The 17338-nt window shown below is 40.2% G+C and overlaps 2 protein-coding genes across 2 annotated transcripts; one reads left to right on the top strand and one right to left on the bottom strand.

Moving 5' to 3' along the window:
• The first annotated feature begins 6424 nt into the window (after positions 1 to 6424).
• On the top strand, positions 6425 to 12754 carry LOC104445416 (putative clathrin assembly protein At5g35200). Its single transcript, XM_010059318.3, has 16 exons — positions 6425 to 6560; positions 7167 to 7289; positions 7386 to 7455; positions 7556 to 7653; positions 8000 to 8141; positions 8233 to 8333; positions 9311 to 9394; positions 9557 to 9607; positions 9713 to 9778; positions 9863 to 9928; positions 10026 to 10106; positions 10301 to 10378; positions 11039 to 11209; positions 11315 to 11396; positions 11718 to 11830; positions 12006 to 12754. Exons 2-16 carry the CDS (start codon positions 7191 to 7193, stop codon positions 12372 to 12374), a joined length of 1671 nt encoding a protein of 556 aa, XP_010057620.2. The 5' UTR covers positions 6425 to 6560; positions 7167 to 7190; the 3' UTR covers positions 12375 to 12754.
• A 1228-nt stretch (positions 12755 to 13982) lies between these two features.
• Positions 13983 to 17338, bottom strand: LOC104445417 (vesicle-associated membrane protein 711). The gene is made up of 4 exons (XM_010059319.3): positions 16951 to 17338; positions 15576 to 15766; positions 14615 to 14778; positions 13983 to 14430 (listed from the first exon to the last, which is right to left on the bottom strand). The coding sequence occupies exons 1-4, from the start codon at positions 17171 to 17173 to the stop codon at positions 14325 to 14327; spliced, it is 684 nt and encodes a 227-aa protein (XP_010057621.1). The 5' UTR covers positions 17174 to 17338; the 3' UTR covers positions 13983 to 14324.

Genomic DNA, 17338 nt, shown 5'->3' with positions numbered 1-17338 from the left:
TATCTTTTCTTTTTTACAAAGAATATGCATGAAGAGTAGAGGTCTTTTTACTGATTATCCTCTACCAAATAGGATAATTACTGCTCTCTTTTTCCTAGTCAAGAGCCGGGGTACATCAAGTTTTTTTTTAACTTATTTTATGATCTTGTGATATGTGATGGAAAAACTTACTAGATTTACCAACTTGTTCTCTCTTCCAATTGAAAAGTTGCAACGTAATAATCGACATATCGAATGTCAAAGAGGAAGGAATGCTCCCATCAAAACAGGAGAGAGGAAGGGTTTTGTCTGAAGAAGCCAGTATTGTGGTTTCTGTTGAAAACAACAGGTAAACAACATTCTATGTTATTCTGAGAACTATCAGACGCCCCAAAAAATAGCCAAAGGAGCATGGCTGGATGTTCTGTCCGAGCGCAATGAGTCTATTTAAAGGAATTGGATTGAACCAGTTCGCTCCAGTTTGGTTCGGGTTGGGATGCTTGTTTGGAAAGGAAGCGAGGAAAGTTGTATCTTCGCCCAACCGTTGGAATCAGTTTGTCGGGCTCATTGGTTATTCGTCCAAACTTGGCAGGTATCAAGCTGCATTTTCCTCCATGGTACCTTTCCTAGCATTTCAATTTTCGAGGGGGACAAATCATGAACTTTGGGAAAAGAGGCATCTGTGATTCTGTTCTTCGGAATCCTCCACCAGGGAAGGCCAAATCAAGCAACTTTCGTCCATTAGAGTTTGTTCTGGGATCTAATGATTCTAGTCACTTGTACGCATACAGGAAAAGAATGTGTTTCGGTTTGGTCAAAATGCCCTACATCCATAGGTTGTCTTTGATATTTCAGGTTTTTGGACTCAAAAGATCAGAATTTGATAGGATAAAGGAAAATTCTCCTAAACTGGATGCCCGGCCCTTACTCGTCCCATTATCGAAAGTCCCCGTCATCAAATTTCATCTTCATCATTTTAACTTTTCCGCGATGGTAAGATCCTATTGAAACTCTTCCATTATCAGTTTACTGAATGACCCTGGGATCGAGACTCCATAGGTTGTCACGGCAGCTCAAACATGATGTTCTGCAGTGGGTATGCAACTCCTATGATAAAGCTCGACAAACATTTGCTGCGACTGATCATTCGATTCATCCATCCTAAAGAAAAAAAAGTCGAGTAACATGTAAATCTTATATTTCCCATTAACTAAGACAAACGGTCAGATGGGAAGTCCCCACAAACAGTTCAGATTCTTCAACCCTTTGAATGAGTTCTGAAACTCAGCATGACCCCATCTCGACAGGGACGCCCAGTTCTGTGGTCAGCATGGAGCCTGACCAACCCCATCATTTGTGACTGCAACTCTCTGTTCAATTCGGAAAATCACGTTCTTCCTAATTCAAGAGACGACAAAAACGGCAGAGGATTTATAACAGATAAAAAAGAGTAAGTTTTGATAAAAGAAAGGGAGTTAATATCACGAAAAGCTTCAAAGTGCGCATCTGTGACAAAATACCAATCTTAAACCGGTACATTTGTGACGAATTTTTCTGATTAGTTTTCGTTAAATTAATGAAAAACTACAAACTGATATATCTGTGACAAATTGAGAATGAATCCAGAATTGATATATCTGTCAACTATCTTAACAATTTGATGATAAAATTTATGGAACATAGCGAAAAATAAATTTGTCATATCAATTTAGAGTTTTTTAGCGGTATTAATTCTTTATAAAAAAAATTCGAAATCTGCATATCAATTCTTGATCACGAGGGAGATGAGTTGTGCAGGATCAACCAGGCTGGACAACTGTAAACAGTGGTCATGAATCAATGCGAGGGAATGCAGCAATGTGACCCCCCATGTGTGCGGTCTCTGGTTTTCTGTTCAGCGAATGGGGCGTTTCGAGCAAACCCATGTTGCACTCCTGACCTTTCACCTAACCGTGGACAGCTATCCCAAGCCAGTCCAATGTATACAGTTTGAAAAGCATTATGTTGTCACACCCTCAAATCACATGATGTCTCAAATCATAACCACCATATGCTTTGACGCAGCATTTTTTTATTTGAGTCCCCCACGTTTTCCATTTTGAGCTGTCTCCAAACGCGTTGGGCATTGCATTTTCCAACGGTTTGAACTTTCAAAGCAATCAGATCTGAACCTGCGATGAGATCGACGGGTTCTCAAATGCTTGTCGGATTCGCAGCTGGACTTTGAGCGTTTACAAAAGGTTGTGATCCGAAGCTTGGTCCCTACTTCACTCATTAACTTCGAGTCTAGTCGCGAGAAAATCGGTCGTTTATGGATCTGTCGATCTTGATTAAAGTGGGTTTTCGCTAATCCTATGCCGTAATTGAGGGCTTGAATCCTGCTTATCCAACAACGGGAGAGACTAAACCAGCAAAAGGCTCGCACTTTTATTTAAATTTGAATTAGACTTAGCCAAGAACCACATCATTGAAATCAAAAGCTGTTTGCCTAGAAGGAAAGAAGAATGATTGATCTTGGAGGGTTCTTTTTGCTAAAGATGAGGAGGAACCTTGGCATTGAGAGGAATCTTTTGGGAGAAGGCGACGCTTCACCCACCACCATGGATGGACAGTGGAGTACAAACAGCTTTGCATGTAAAAAGAAAGGGGGTTTAAGGCTCTTCTTTTGCTTCGGTGGAATTGAGATCTTGACAGCTCCAAAAAACGGAGGTGATCATTGCCATTTGCTGATCAATCAGGGAGCTTCCCCTCTTGGTTAATTTGATCGGAAGCCACTGGTCCAATTGGCAAAACAATTCATGCCAAAAAGGCTTGGAAATTCATTCAAGGCTGGCAAAAACCGATCATATCTAAGTCAAAAGAAAGACATAATGCACCGCACTAGAAACATGATTAGCTTAATAAAACTGGCCAAAAGCATCTGCAATGCCTGACACGGTCATCAAATGCATCACTGTGCCTGTCTAGGAATTGAAATGGCATGATACGTTTAACCCATTAAAGATGTGTACGTTGTAAGTACGCAAAAGCACATTTTTCCAAGAAGCGCCAGAGGTAAGGCCAGCAATTATGTGTGGTGTTGAAAATGGGGTACAATGTGGTTAACCCCAAGCCACATATTTAAAAACTAGTACTGGCCAAGAACAAAAATGTCATAATGACCCTGGAGGTTTGTAGAGTACCAAGTGTAAATTAGCTTTTTTATATATATAATGGAAGGTGAATGTGCTTCAATTTCAAACTAAAGTATATACTTAGCTCCCATATTATAAATAAAACTTGAAATGATTGTAATAATTTCCTGAATATGGCAAAATTATATTTCAATATTTATAGAGGAGTGAAGTTGAAATGACAATTGATATAAGAAAATGTAATTGAAACTGAAGTCAATGTCGAAATGGGAAATTTCACTTTCTGCCTAATTGAATGACGGGGAAAAAGGACTGGAATCTGCCTAATTTGTGCATAGTCAAGAAGCAATAAAGATCATGCGGTGGTGGTCTTAAATCAGTGGATCCGACATTGAAAGCAATCCAACCTGTTTCTCCACAATCGACCCTCGTGGGTGGCGGTCAACGTTGTAGTCAAATGTGTCGGCTTATGCAATTTTCAACTCATTTTTCCCAACCCAAAAAAAAAAAAAAAAAAAAAAAAACTCATTTTTAGGTGATTTTGAAAGTAAAAATACAAATGACTTATTTTACAAACTAAGCATTTAGAGATAAATGCGTGAGTTCATAGTTCAATTTGATCTTTGCATATTTCAATCCTGAAAGTCGAATATCTTTGTCTTATCATCATTGTCCTAGAAAAGTTTTACTTTTTGAAATAATTTAGTTGTCGCCATCGTGTTAGCATGTGACATTACCATCTAATTTTAATTTAATTAAGAGATAACAGTGCACATTGTGCATGTTGATATTGGATCATCAAAAAAATTTTAAAAATAAAAAATAAAAAATTGCTAGTGGCGTAAAGTAACATGGACTGACGGTGGCCACCTCACCACCATCCAAGTGTGGTGGTGGCCCACCAATCCATTATATAATACAAAATCAAATATAAAATAGAGATAGTGACACAAATACTTTTAATTTGTTCAATATAATTCATAAACTTTATCTTAACATGTAATTGTAGTCCATACATTTTTTATACATATTCAATTTACTCCTTAAACTATATAAAAAGGTTTAATATTGTCCTTTATATTGAACATCTTCATAAAATGCAGAGACCAAATTAAACATTTCACTAAACTTTCTTGAGCCACATTTAATAAATTAAAAATTTACAAATCACATATTGCACGATGGTTTAAATTTCAAAGATCACATCGAATGGATTAAAGTTCAAGAATCGCAGTACACATCGGGCCGAAACTCAATGGGCCATTCATGTCATTTTCCTCGTAAAATAAGGCGATGATTAAAACAATTTTCCTTTTCTTGTTTCCAGGCGATTTCTTAAACTTCACTCCATTGTTGTAAGACAGCGATTGGCCACTAGCTGCCGTGGGGATCGGTCTGACCAAAGATGCTTGCTGATTCCGGAAATTCATCGTATCTGGGGGGCCCACATTCTAGGCAAATCGATCATCCACCGTTGACTTCCTCATTTTTAGGCCTTTTCCATTGTATTTGATTACCCAATTTGTGACGTCGCGGCGGTTGATGGTGCCATAAAATAGATGCCGCGACGTAATTGGGCTCGCCAGATTCGTCATCGGTTACGATTAATTACCTTTGAGATGGTTTCAGGTGGGGTCTAAGATCGAGGCCTTGATTATGTGGGTGGATGATCTCATTAATGATGGATTTTGTAGAATTTAAATTGAGCGGCATTTGACTTTCATAGATTGCTCATCTTTATCCGTTCATTTGAAGGGAAAAAAATATGAAGAAAATTTTTTTAGAGGAATTTTTTTTTTTTTAGTGTTTCAATGGACGGGAGACTAATTGATATTCGGAAAATATAATCCACAAACTAAAAATAATAATTTTAGAAATTTGAGGAGAAAGAGTTCCCGATTTGGTAAGAACGAATTCACTTTCCTAATCAATTAAATAAATGAAAATAATTATTTCCTTAAAAATGATTTTTATTAATTTCTATAAATTAAATTTTGATATGGAAATCTAGTCCCTTGGGCATTTTGGTCATTGGACACGATTGGGAGTGAGTTTTACATCCTCCAACCGAATCACGGAATAAAGTTCTTCGGCGATTTACTTTATTCGGAAGATCTTAGATTTAACTTTCTAAATATTGTTATGTATTCATCTACGAGATTTTCTTCTTATTTTATTCTACTTTAAAAAAAATAAAAATTGATCCCTTATCTTTCGTTCCTATCAAAGAACATTTTGATTTCATGCTTAATTTGTTTGCTCTTAGATATTTTGTTATCTTCTTATAATTAATATCATTATTTTTTTAAGTCAAACCAATTTCTTCCTCTCTTTCTTCAGCTTTTTTTGTACAAATCATTTTTGGTACGCACTTGAAAATCATGGTACTCAAATCTATGTTGAAAGCCTACATGGTGGAATCAAATCACTGAATATTCCATATGAGAGCTACGTTGGGATTTCGATGTCTAAATGCTAGTTGCCCACGAGTTTCATACATGATTTGAAAGGTTTGTAATACTTCGAAAGTCTTTGATTGACTTTGAAATGTCAAATCATTTTGACATTTATCTCATGTTGAATATGGAATGTCCCTCGTATCACGGAATTTAAAATCACGTTTTTGAATCAAAGAGAATCGTCAGCTCAGAATTCACAAAATCCAATTGCATCTTAAAAATCGATAACAAAATTCTTTACTAATTCGAAAAAAAATCTTAAAAAATAATCGGTTGTGCCACTTACAAAAATCAATTGTCGAGATAAATATATTCCATCCATAATGAAAATGCCGAGGCATAAATTGTCATTGATGCTCGTTCCCAAAAAAAAAAAAAAACATTTTTTTTTAATATGATCCAATTTTGCACGCTGGCGAAAAATTAAAAATTTGGGGCGCGAGATGTTAAACCGCGGCGGTGCTGACGTGTCGGGCGCAGAGGAGACAAAACCGGAAGCCGAAAAGGCGACGACCGACCACCGGGGGGGAGGCGCGATTCACGTCCCGTCGTTTGGCGCGGCGCGGTGCCGGTCAAGCCAACCGGCAGCAGGCAGGCAGGCAGGCAGTACGTCTCTCCTTACAACCGCCGTATTCTGACAACCAGAAACAGCCAGAAATTAAAAAAAAAAAAAAAAAGAATTTCGGAAAGGACGAAGAAAGATCCACCAAATTATTCCTCCCCATAAAAAAAAAAAAAAGAGAAAAAAAGAAAAAGAAATCCCCCACCCCCAAAATTCACACCCACACTTTATTTTATTACTTAATTTATTCATCAATTCATCTAATTTTTTAAAATTTATTTATTTGGTAACGATTGAATATTTGTTTGTAGTTGAGAGAGACGCCGACGATTCAACCACATTGAACTCGTCCCGGGGGTGGACTTTTGCCCGGTCGCCACCTCCTCATCTCCCATCTCCCTCTCCCTCTCCGCTCGATCGATTCAGGTGAGCTCCGATTCCTTCCCTCCCTCCTCCGTCGTCCTCCGTCGTCCTCCGTCCTCGCTTTTTCTCGCCGCTTTTCCCGTCGCTTTTCCCGTCGCTCGTTCCGTCCGGCTCTCGATTCGCCGATCGCCGGAACCGCCCCGCCCTCCCGCGCCGGCGCTCGCCCGCCTCCCGCCGCCGCTCCGGATCTCCCCGCCGCCTTCGCCGCCGCCGCCGCCCGGCCGAGCCTGCTCGGCGGTTCCGTCCTCCCCTGCATTTTCCGCGGCTCTCGTCGAGCGTTTCGGCTCGTTCGGAAATGGCGTTTTCTGCGGTGGTTTTCAGCGGAGTCGGTTCGGCTCTGGCTTTTTCGCTGGGGCTGGGGTTTTCTCTGCGCCTTCGCGGTAGTGAGCTTCGTGGCGGTGGTCGATCGCTCGGTGGCGTTGAAAGAGAATTTCGCGTGTTGTCGTTGCGGTCTCCGATTTGGAGCTGGCCTTTTCGGTTGCAGTCATCTCGGCTGCGAAGGTTGCTGTAAAAATTGATTCGAGCTGTTTCCGGGACCGTCGCTCATCGTGGATTGGTTTCTTTCTTTCTTTCTTTCTTTCTTTCTTTTCTGTTGTGGTTTTGCGGTAGGTTTTCTCGGCGATTTGAGAGGACATGTCGGGAGGGGGTACTCAGAAGAGCTTGAGGAAAGCGCTCGGGGCCATCAAGGACTCCACCACTGTTTCATTAGCCAAAGTCAACAGTGATTACAAGGTTCGGAATCTCTGGTTTCCTTTTGTAGGGCTCGGTTCTGGTTGAGTTAGCTTTCGGCTGATGTGGTGTTGTTGCTGCTGTTGTTGAGCTCTGTAGGAGCTGGACATCGCGATTGTTAAGGCCACGAATCACGTCGAGCGCCCCGCGAAGGAGAAGCACATCAGAGGTGTGCTTGCGCGTGTTCTTTTGTTTTCCGTCCATCGATTATGATCCGTCTTGGGCGAACGTGATTGATCCGTTGTGGTTTTAATCTCTATTATTTGCAGCTATATTTGCTGCCGTTTCGGCTACTAGGCCTCGGGCGGATGTAGCGTATTGCATTCATGCTCTCGCCAGGCGGCTGTCAAAGACGCATAATTGGGCGGTACGTCCATCTCATTAAGTATAGCTCGAAAAATGAGTGAGCAGTAGACGGCAAGAACGTAGAATTTGTGCCGATTTATTGTGACTAGAGGAAGTGAAAGGATTGTTTTTGTTGGAATTCATCAATCTAAATAATGTAGTGCTGAATGGCCAAATACTTCTTTCTTTCCTTTTGTGTTCCTTCTTTTTAACGTATGTTCCTTTTGGTGAGTGTCCCATTTATCTTTTATGTTCACGTTTGTACATGGAGGTTCATTGATAATTCTGGAGAGTAAGATGTTAAATTTTTATTTTGTCTTTTCCATTTCTATGACTTGCTTTGAGACCGTTTATCAATTGGTGTTTAGGTCGCACTTAAAACGTTGATTATTATACATCGAGCTCTGAGGGAAGTTGATCCGACATTTCATGAGGAACTTATTAATTATGGCCGGAGTAGAAACCATATGCTTAACATGGCTCATTTCAAAGATGATTCGAGTCCCAATGGTATATAATTTTACCTTTAATGTATGGTACCTGATCACATGGAATTCGTTCTGACAAGTTCATAATATTGTACCTGATATGTGCCGCACAGCATGGGAATATTCTGCATGGGTTCGGATGTATGCCTTATTTTTGGAGGAAAGACTGGAATGCTTTCGGGTTCTGAAATATGACGTCGAAGCAGACCGCCCTGTAAGATATCTGCCCTTTTGAGTGGACCATCTCCCTCTACTTTAGCTTATTTTAGAGTACTTCTCCTTGATGTTAATGTTATGTTTAGCTTGATGCATAATTAAGTTCATTCAGTCACTGGAGAGGCTATTTCCTTTGCTGCAATAAGACATTGGAAATAGGAGGAGAAATATTTTGAAAGGAGAAGCTTTTCTTCCAAATAGCTTTAAAAGTGCAGGCATGTTAGTATCGGAAAAAAATACGGCATCTGCTTAATCATTGCCCTTGATTATGTTATTTGTTGACTTAACTTTGGTTAGCAGAACATTTTGTTTGGATAACATTATGGGAGACTCTTTATGGCTCAAGAAGTTTTTTCTGCTATCCCTTTTATATGATCTGTGGGCACAGTCCCATGTACTATAATGTGGTGGCTATTATCCCCTCTGATCTCTTCAAAATTATTAGTTATTTAAGATTTCGTTCTTTTATTGACGTTCCCATCAATTTCTAACAGTGTTGTTTATCTTATTTGAAAACTGACAGTCCTTTTAAGTTCATCTGAATAAATCAAGTTGCCGATATTGTACCAATGAAAATTCTGTTGCTAAACAAGCCCATTAATTATTCATTATAGTTTAATTCACTAGCAATATTTGCCTCCACTGGGAAAATGCTGTAGATCAATCCCTGGATTTTGTGCTTCTGTCCTATTATTAAAGTCTGCTATATTTCTACCAAAAAACATAAAAGTCTGCTATGTATTTTTCCCCCCTCTTTTGGGTTTCGCCAGCCAAACAATCTGCCAAGGAAAGGGTGCCATGGAAGAAAAACAGTTTGGTCTAGTCACATCACATCCCAAGAGCAGATTTATTGGCCTTGAAATTTTTTGAAGCACGATACATCTTTTACTCTCTTTTTCTGAATGTTTCCATTCTATCACTTTGGTTGTCATGAGTCGCAAATAACTGATATTGTGGGGATGACATTTTGCGCAGAGAACCAAAGAGCTAGACACTGCAGAATTACTTGAGCACTTGCCAGCTCTGCAAGAGCTTCTTTCCCGTGTGCTTGGGTGTCAGGTATTTCATGAATCTGCTAGGTTTAATCGTCTTTTACCCCTGTAGTATTGTCTAGGTTTTTATGGAATAATAAGTTCTATGTTTTGCCTATTTAAATGACAATAGTTATTCATCTATGTAGTTTTCTCTGCCTAATGAAAATAATGAATATGTATTCTACAGCCCCAAGGTGCAGCTGTTCATAATTTTATCATTCAATTGGCGCTGTCAATGGTAGGTAGAAATAATAAGCTTCTTTTTTTTTTTTTTTTTTTTGTCAGTTTGATTATGTCTTGGCCTTCCTTTCTCTTATCCCTAATTGTTCCTTAATGTGTATAGGTTGCTTCTGAAAGTATGAAAATATATCAAGCCATAAGTGATGGTACAGTCAATTTGGTTGACAAGGTAGGTTGTAACCATGACATTCAGGTCAGAGGATTTAATGGTATTCGTAAGTTGTGCGCAATATGACTGATAAAATTGTGGCAGTTTTTTGAAATGCAACGTCAAGATGCAATGAGGGCTTATGACATTTATAGGAGAGCTGGCCATCAGGTAATGCTAACTATTTCTGCTGCATTAACTGATATTCAGATGGAAAGGATTGAATCCTGTTGTGAATTGTATTTTTACAAGTCTTTCACTCTTGTAGGCTGAGAGACTTTCAGAATTCTATGAAATTTGTAAGAATGTGGATATTGGGCGTGGCGAGAGGTTTATCAAGATTGAACAGGTCGGTCTGTCTGTCTGTCTGTCTGTCTGTCTGTCTGTCTCTCTATACACACGCACACATGCAGGGCAAGCCTGTAGAGTACCGTGTGATGCACTCAATCCTTGATTGTATTATTTGCTTTTTAACTATAATTCCTCATAGTTTTGTATTACTCTTTGAAGTAATATTTGTCAACTTTGTTGCTATTTGTGAAGCCACCTGCATCGTTTTTACAAACCATGGAAGAGTATGTTAGAGATGCTCCACTCTCCTCTACAGCACGGAAAGATCAGGTATGAATTTGGTTACCATAAAATCTGCATGGTAAGATGCTTTCCACAAACTTTTATGCATGTAGAGACGCCATATTATCCATGAGTTCTTCGAAAGTACGGTTCAAAAAATGCAATTACCAGTTCATCAGAAACATGTTGGTTTTGAGGATTTAGTTTGAGGAGTTGATCTCAGTAATTTCTTCCAACTTTAGATGATTAAAAGCACTGACTCGCTTGGTGTATTTTGGGATTTATAGAGACAGAGAGCAGATTGGCTAGTTCAGCCAATTGTGTCTGAAATAGTATTGAACTGTTAATGGTTCAACAACAGATTAAAATGAAGTTGTGCCCATTGAACTGGTCAAACCAGGTGGTTCCATAGAGTCAAGAACCACCTGAACCTTGCTCTTTCAGTGGGAGCAAAAATGCTATTAGAGAGTTGGATTCTTTACACTCATTGGTGTAGCATGCATTAAAGGGGCCACTACGCTGCATGTTCCTATACATATATGTCTATAATAAAGAGATTCACCTGGTGCTGTGACTCTCTTAAACTGCGGCATGGTTACTTTCATTGGTTTGCACCCAGTCCAACACTGAAGGCATAATTTGGTGATGTTCCATCTCCTTTAGAATGAAGAGTATTAAATTTTGAGATAAATTTGGTTACCATTACAGGCAGTTGATGGTAAAAGTGCTTCTTCCAAGGAAACCTTAGCTATAGAATACAATAAGCCCCCAGAAGTGCAGGAGGCACAACCACCGTCTCCACCAAAGGCCGAACCTGAACCTGAGCCCGAACCAGAACCTGTAAAAGTAGAAGCCCCTGTTGCTGAACCAGATATATTGGTGAGATATGAAATATCAACCATTGCATTTCAATTTTATTTTTGTTGGGAGTTTTTTAGCTTTGCTGTTGCTCAAATAAATGTCCTTTTACTATTGTTTTTATAGGGTTTGAATGAACCCAATCCACTTGCATCAGAATTAGATGAGAAGAATGCATTGGCTTTAGCTATTGTTCCTGTTGGTGCTGGTATGTTCACTGAACCTTTTCTCTTTTATTCAGCTTTTCCTTTTTCCTCCAGTCTGTCAATTGCTTGTTCATTCCTGAAATCTAACATATGAAATCACTGTAATTATTGTTTGTCAGAGTGATGCATTCTGAAGTATTGCTATCATCTAAGTTAGATTGACACCGGCATCTTTCTAAAATGAGCCTTAGGCGATCATATTTTGAGTTTTGACCCAACCATGAAGCATGTATCGCATAATCATCTTTCTTACCTGTAAAAGAAGATAACATATATCTGAAGAGGGTAACACTTTTATTTTCTTCTCTTTGTTGCTGGTGCAGCTGATCAACCAAGTTCTACTGGTTTCGATCATGCTAATGGAACTACAGGTTGGGAATTGGCACTAGTCACTGCTCCTAGCTCCAATGAGACTGCCTCAGCTGCTAGCAAGTTGGTAAGCTCTTATTCTGCCATCCCATTGAGAAGTTGTTTGAGATGGTTTGCTAAACTCAGTGTATCCCATTGGTTGTTTCACATTTTCCAGTGTTGCAGAATTCTTGCAACATCACGTTTAACTGCTTTTTCTGTATTTACTGATTTTTTCATCACCTGTTGGGTTTGTAACAAAGGCGGGAGGACTCGACAAGCTTACACTCGACAGCTTATATGATGAAGGAATGAGAAGAAGCAGCCAGAGCTCTAGCTATAACCCATGGGAGCCAGCCCATATGGCTGGTTCGATGATGCAGCAACCAGCACATGACCCATTCTTTGGCTCCAATGCGGTAGCTGCACCTCTTCAAGTCCAAATGGCAGCAATGCACCAACAGCAGGCCTTCATGTTGCAGCAGCAGCAACAGCAGCAGCAGATGATGATGATGGGCTCACAGATGCAACAGCCGGCAAATCCTTTCAGCAATCCATATGCAGCCAATGTCCGCCCATATGGCTCCAATGTGCCGGTTCAAGCATACAATCCTTACTCCGGCCTAATTTAGAGCCTTTACTAAGACAACGAGTCTATTCTGGAGAAAGTGGGATGGAATGATAATGGGTACAAGCCAGTATTGGTTCATGCTGATTGAAATCTCAAGAAGATAATTAGTTTTTGTAACATATGTGGTGCCTGTGCAGCAATTAGCTAGAGTGACGATTCTTTGTTGAGTATTAGCAAGAGAGCCTTTAGTCTATTGATTATTTATGATGGTTTATGCCGATGATTGGAAATAATGTCTGAGACCACAATTTTTCAAGCCTGCTCGGGCAGGATTACTTTTACAGTCATACATTTCTCTTGTTGATAGATTTTCCTGTGAATGAAAAGGAGTCACTTGTAAAATTGGGATCGTTGAACCTTCTGTCAAAGTGCAATTTTATACTTTCTTACCTACCCCAATTAATGGAGCATTGCAGCTTATCATACCTCGAGGAGGTGATTACCTATCCACATCACCGCGATTTCCTTTTACTTAAGTTAAAGCCCTTTGTCAAGTGAATAAAACACAGCTTCACTTGTCGACTGCAACATTCCAATCATCTTGTTATTCTTGTCTTCTTTGTTTTGTGTCAACTGGATTGGTAGATTAACTTTCTCCATTATCAACGACATTATCGGGTTTTTGGCTAGCTTAGGTGAAGAGCGCTTGTTATACATGTGATCTGTTTGCCTGTCGTAATGCCCCATGGTTAAATGTCCGAAAAGAGAGCGTTGATTGTTGCCTCTTGTCGCATCTTCTTTGTTTCTCCCCTTTCTTTTTCAGGACAACAAACCTTGTAAGTTCGCTTGTCCGAGAAGCCAAGCTATGACAATCGCCGATGGACTGGTTTCTAAATAGTATTCATGGTTTTGAAAAAGGAAGTGTTGGCTACAGTGAGAATTAATTAGTAATTTGCTTGGAAAAGCTATGCATATGACAAGAAATTAACCTAAATAATGGCCTTATAAAGAAATATAATTCACCAGGCTATATTAATTTTGGACCGTGTTTGGTTCATTCTTTGAGATCATCGTGAGCAACGCAGCTTTGATTAGTTCAGACTCCAACTACTGAATATAGTCTGTCTGATTAGAAGGAACTATTCAAATCTTCTTTAGAAGCAAAGCCACCATTTCCCTCTTCTCTCTTTCCGTGTCCAAAGGTACGACTGACCAATACATCTTCCAACCAGCTGAAGAGTACATTTTGTTAATGGTATCATTGATGAGTGATTTTGGTTTGTACCACTGGCATCTTTCTTGGTGGAGGCAGTGAGAGTGATTATAGATGATGCCTATCGAGTCTCATTGATGTATATGAGCAGCAAGAGCAAGCTCCCTATTTCTGACTCTGTATTTGCATGCCAAAATAAACATGCATGCTGTCGATGTTTGTAGCCTGTTCTGGTGGCACTAGGGCCACTGATGCTCAAGTCAACCAAGTTGTGAGTCGCCGGCTGATAGCATGACCTGTTTGCGCCATCCTTAGAACTCAGTTCTGGTTCCCATCCTGTGTGCTTTAGAGTTTTGAGAATGAGTTGGTATGATAAGGTGTCATCAGATGACTTGTCAATACAATGGGAAGTTTTCATAAAGGAAAAAGGCTCCATCAAGTTTGATAGGCCGTTCATACGAGAGAAAAATACTGTGATCTATTACTTTCATATGCGCAGGCTACAGTTGGAATATGGTTGCAGGAGTATACATTATACAGATTAAAATGGGAAAAGAAAGATCAAACATCAAGAACTCTCGTTTGAGAAGAACCAATTTACAGGTACTATATGTAATTCAGATGTCTTGTCAGCCTCAGATGATCTCAATACATGTACAGGTAGATGAATGATGTTCTCTATATGAAACTAGAGAAAACTCAACTAAGAATATCGCTTATATTTTCCCGAAGAAAGAAAAGATTGGAGGGACCTCATACTTCAGATGTAATTTTGTTGTTGTGCCGGACGAAAGTCAGTCAAACGCCAAATGCAAAGTTCAGGCAGGAAGGCATGAACAGACCACCGCAAAGGAATGCCAGCACCACATAGAGGATAATTGCCAATACGAGTAGCAAGGCGCCGCTGTTGCAGGGAAGCAAATAAAACAGACGGCCTTAAACTAAGATCCTAATAAAGCTTACATTAATTGCGTGATCCTCAAACCATACTATTGAACGCAAGCATGATGCATCTCTGCTAGGTGCCTTGGACCTGACTAAAATGGACATTGAAAGGAGAGGAGGGATTAATCAACATGAATACTTACGTGAGCTTGACGTTTCCCCACCATACAGTGTTCTTGAAACGACGGGACTGCTTTCTGAAACGGAGTGTGTTTCCTTGCATTGTCGAAGCTTTCTCGACGAGCAGAGCCAAGCGGTCACCCCTCTCGAGAACTTTCTCAATGTTGTTTATCATGACGGTTCGCACCTATGATCATTATGTGAGAAGAATCTCAATGAAACTGAAGAATTCTGAAGATCGACAAATTTGTCTGTACCTACTGGTGATGAAAAGTACTATTACTCAGATGAACTCCAAGTGATTAAAGGAGCTCATCAAGTAACTGAATAAAAGAAGAAAAGACAACAAAAAAAAAATCTTGCCTCGTTATGGAACACTTCTAATTGTTGATTCATCACCAGAGATGGCTCAGAACTAATAGTTCATTATCTAATGGATTTATCCATTCTAATGTACTGTTCATAATAAACTTTCAGTGTACAAATTTCAAGAATCAGCAGTTGATCAAGCATGCTACTCTTTACGAAGCTAAATGTCTACATGTTTTCAGAAAATAAACTTTAACAAAGCATATTAGTTGTCTAACATCACGTACTGCACATACAATTGAGGATGCAGAGTAACTAAAGGATAATATGCAAACGATTGCTCCATTTTTAATGATTATGACTTAATAATATTCGCAGCTCCTATGTCACTAGATTCAACATAATAATTATTCAAAATTCGCAGCATTTTCCTCCCATTATAAGATTTCATTTGTTAAGCGACGCATGTTAACTAGCTCTGTCCTTGTCGCCAAAAAAGAAAAAGAGAAAAAGATTATTCCTTATGTAATTATCAGTCATCTACTCAATGGGGCAATGAGAAGTAGAGAGAAACAAGCAACTCTTTTCAATGAAAACAATCTCTACTTCTAGAAAAATAACATTTATACGGAGAAAACAGAGGAAACATGGACTTTGCCATATTGCTCATCTTACCTGACTCATTTCACCTTTCAAACGATTTAATCTATCTGCATTCGGATCATTTGAGTACCGGTCCATCTCCTGGCTCAGGATCCTAGAAAATTCATCATTCATGGCATAAGGAGGAGCTGTGAGGATGGCACGACCGTAAGTCTTCACAAATCTCTGGTGGATATCTTCCATAAATGCAAAAGGGATTCTTCCTGCATATCACAAGCAGCCGAGACATTCACAAACATCATCATTCAAGGCCTCAAATTGTATGTGACTTGAGTTACAGAATGTGCAGGCAGTTGCTAAAAACCGAATCAATACACAACTTTCCCCTCAAAGAAATGCTCTCAGATATTGTAGACAATTAGCTTTTGCTAGATGCTGATATACAAGGAGCAAGTGGCAACGCCAGGATAAAAAGACAAAAGAATCTGTGTATTTTGATAGATGTTAACTCGTGTGCAAATGACACAAGCTAAAAGGAGTCCAATTTGATCATGCATATATCCATTATGCGGCACATTGTTATCCTTCTCCTATATTACCTCTGCAATTAAGGACCAGTAATCCAGAAGAGCCACTTTGTATAAGAGAACAGAACATTCACCGTGCACACAAAGCACCGCATTCTATGTTGACTAAATTCACCCAGATCACATCTAGTTTGACAAAAGCATGAAAAACCATGTGCCCAGATCCACTAACTGGGGCACACCATCAATGCCTTTACAGAACTGCACACGTCTCACCTCTCTTCTACCGCTAGCCTGGCAACTTATAAGGACCCCAGAACCAGCCACCCAATGACAGATGAGGTGGAAAAGCTTTGACAACCAAAATAATGGCGAAAAGAGAGCTGAAACTGGTCAGGGCCATGTTTCCAATCACAACCCACGAAGAAGTCAAGCATCCAGATTGCCAAAATTCAAAAACACCAGCTTCCCCAAAACAAAGAATTGATCAGAGCAGTTTCATGGAGTCTGCAGATCCATACGGGACAAACCAGGCATGCTCTCCTTCGAGCATCCATTTCAGTTTCGGCAAAACGAAAAGCACCCAACATTCGATTTTCACAAGGCGATATAAGAACCAAAAAATGAAAAAGTCCTACATAAATCTAAATAAAGAACTCCCTGAAAAAAACATCAATCGACGACTCTTCCTCAGCACGCCCCCTTTATCATCAACAAGAAGAACAACATCGAAGCGCGCCAAAAACGTCGCCTTTTTAGCTCCCGGATCCACGATCACGATCACCCTCGACGAAAAATCTCGAAATCGCCACGACCCACGACCGCACACGGCCGCGCACGCGCATTGCCGTAAGAAAACACACGATCCCATTTCCCCAGGGGGAGAAAAAAAGAAGAAGAAACAAGAAAAAGGAGCGTACTTTCGGAGGCGGCGTCGGCCATACAGAGGACGACGAGCCCATCCGTCCTCTTGACGTGGAACACGTATCGATCCTGGGAGTAGGAGACGTTGCTGTCGGCGTTCCCTTGGGGCAGCTTCTCCAGGACCTGCCTCGCCACCACCCCCGCGTTCGACGTCGCGGCGGCGCTGAACTCCGCCAGCACGACGTGGCCACGGGCCACCATCGCGTACAATATCCCCATCCCTCCCGCTCTCCTCAGCTCCGACCCTTTATTCCTGACCAATCTTTCTCGGGAAAAAGGAAGGAGAAGAGAGAGAAAGATCCGAGAACACGGCCTCCGAGGTGGCGGCTGCGGTTCCCAGATTCGGAGGAAGAAGGAAGACAGAGGAAGGAGGAGGAGGAGGAA

Source organism: Eucalyptus grandis, chromosome 3 (assembly GCF_016545825.1).
Source record: "Eucalyptus grandis isolate ANBG69807.140 chromosome 3, ASM1654582v1, whole genome shotgun sequence".
Taxonomy (NCBI): Eukaryota; Viridiplantae; Streptophyta; class Magnoliopsida; order Myrtales; family Myrtaceae; genus Eucalyptus; species Eucalyptus grandis.
Note: the sequence above shows the minus strand (reverse complement) of the source record. Positions and strands in the feature narration are given on the sequence as shown.

Bases quoted from the DNA above. Each gene is read 5' to 3' on its own strand.
- LOC104445416 (XM_010059318.3), top strand. From the start codon at position 7,191: ATGTCGGGAGGGGGTACTCAGAAGAGCTTGAGGAAAGCGCTCGGGGCC. The intron at 9,395-9,556 runs GTATTTCATGAA...TGTATTCTACAG, and splicing joins CCCGTGTGCTTGGGTGTCAG to CCCCAAGGTGCAGCTGTTCA. The intron at 9,779-9,862 runs GTAGGTTGTAAC...AAATTGTGGCAG, and splicing joins CAGTCAATTTGGTTGACAAG to TTTTTTGAAATGCAACGTCA.
- LOC104445417 (XM_010059319.3), bottom strand. From the start codon at position 17,173: ATGGGGATATTGTACGCGATGGTGGCCCGTGGCCACGTCGTGCTGGCG. The intron at 14,779-15,575 runs GTAAGATGAGCA...TAATGATCATAG, and splicing joins TGAAAGGTGAAATGAGTCAG to GTGCGAACCGTCATGATAAA. The intron at 14,431-14,614 runs GTAAGTATTCAT...TCCCTGCAACAG, and splicing joins TGGGGAAACGTCAAGCTCAC to CGGCGCCTTGCTACTCGTAT.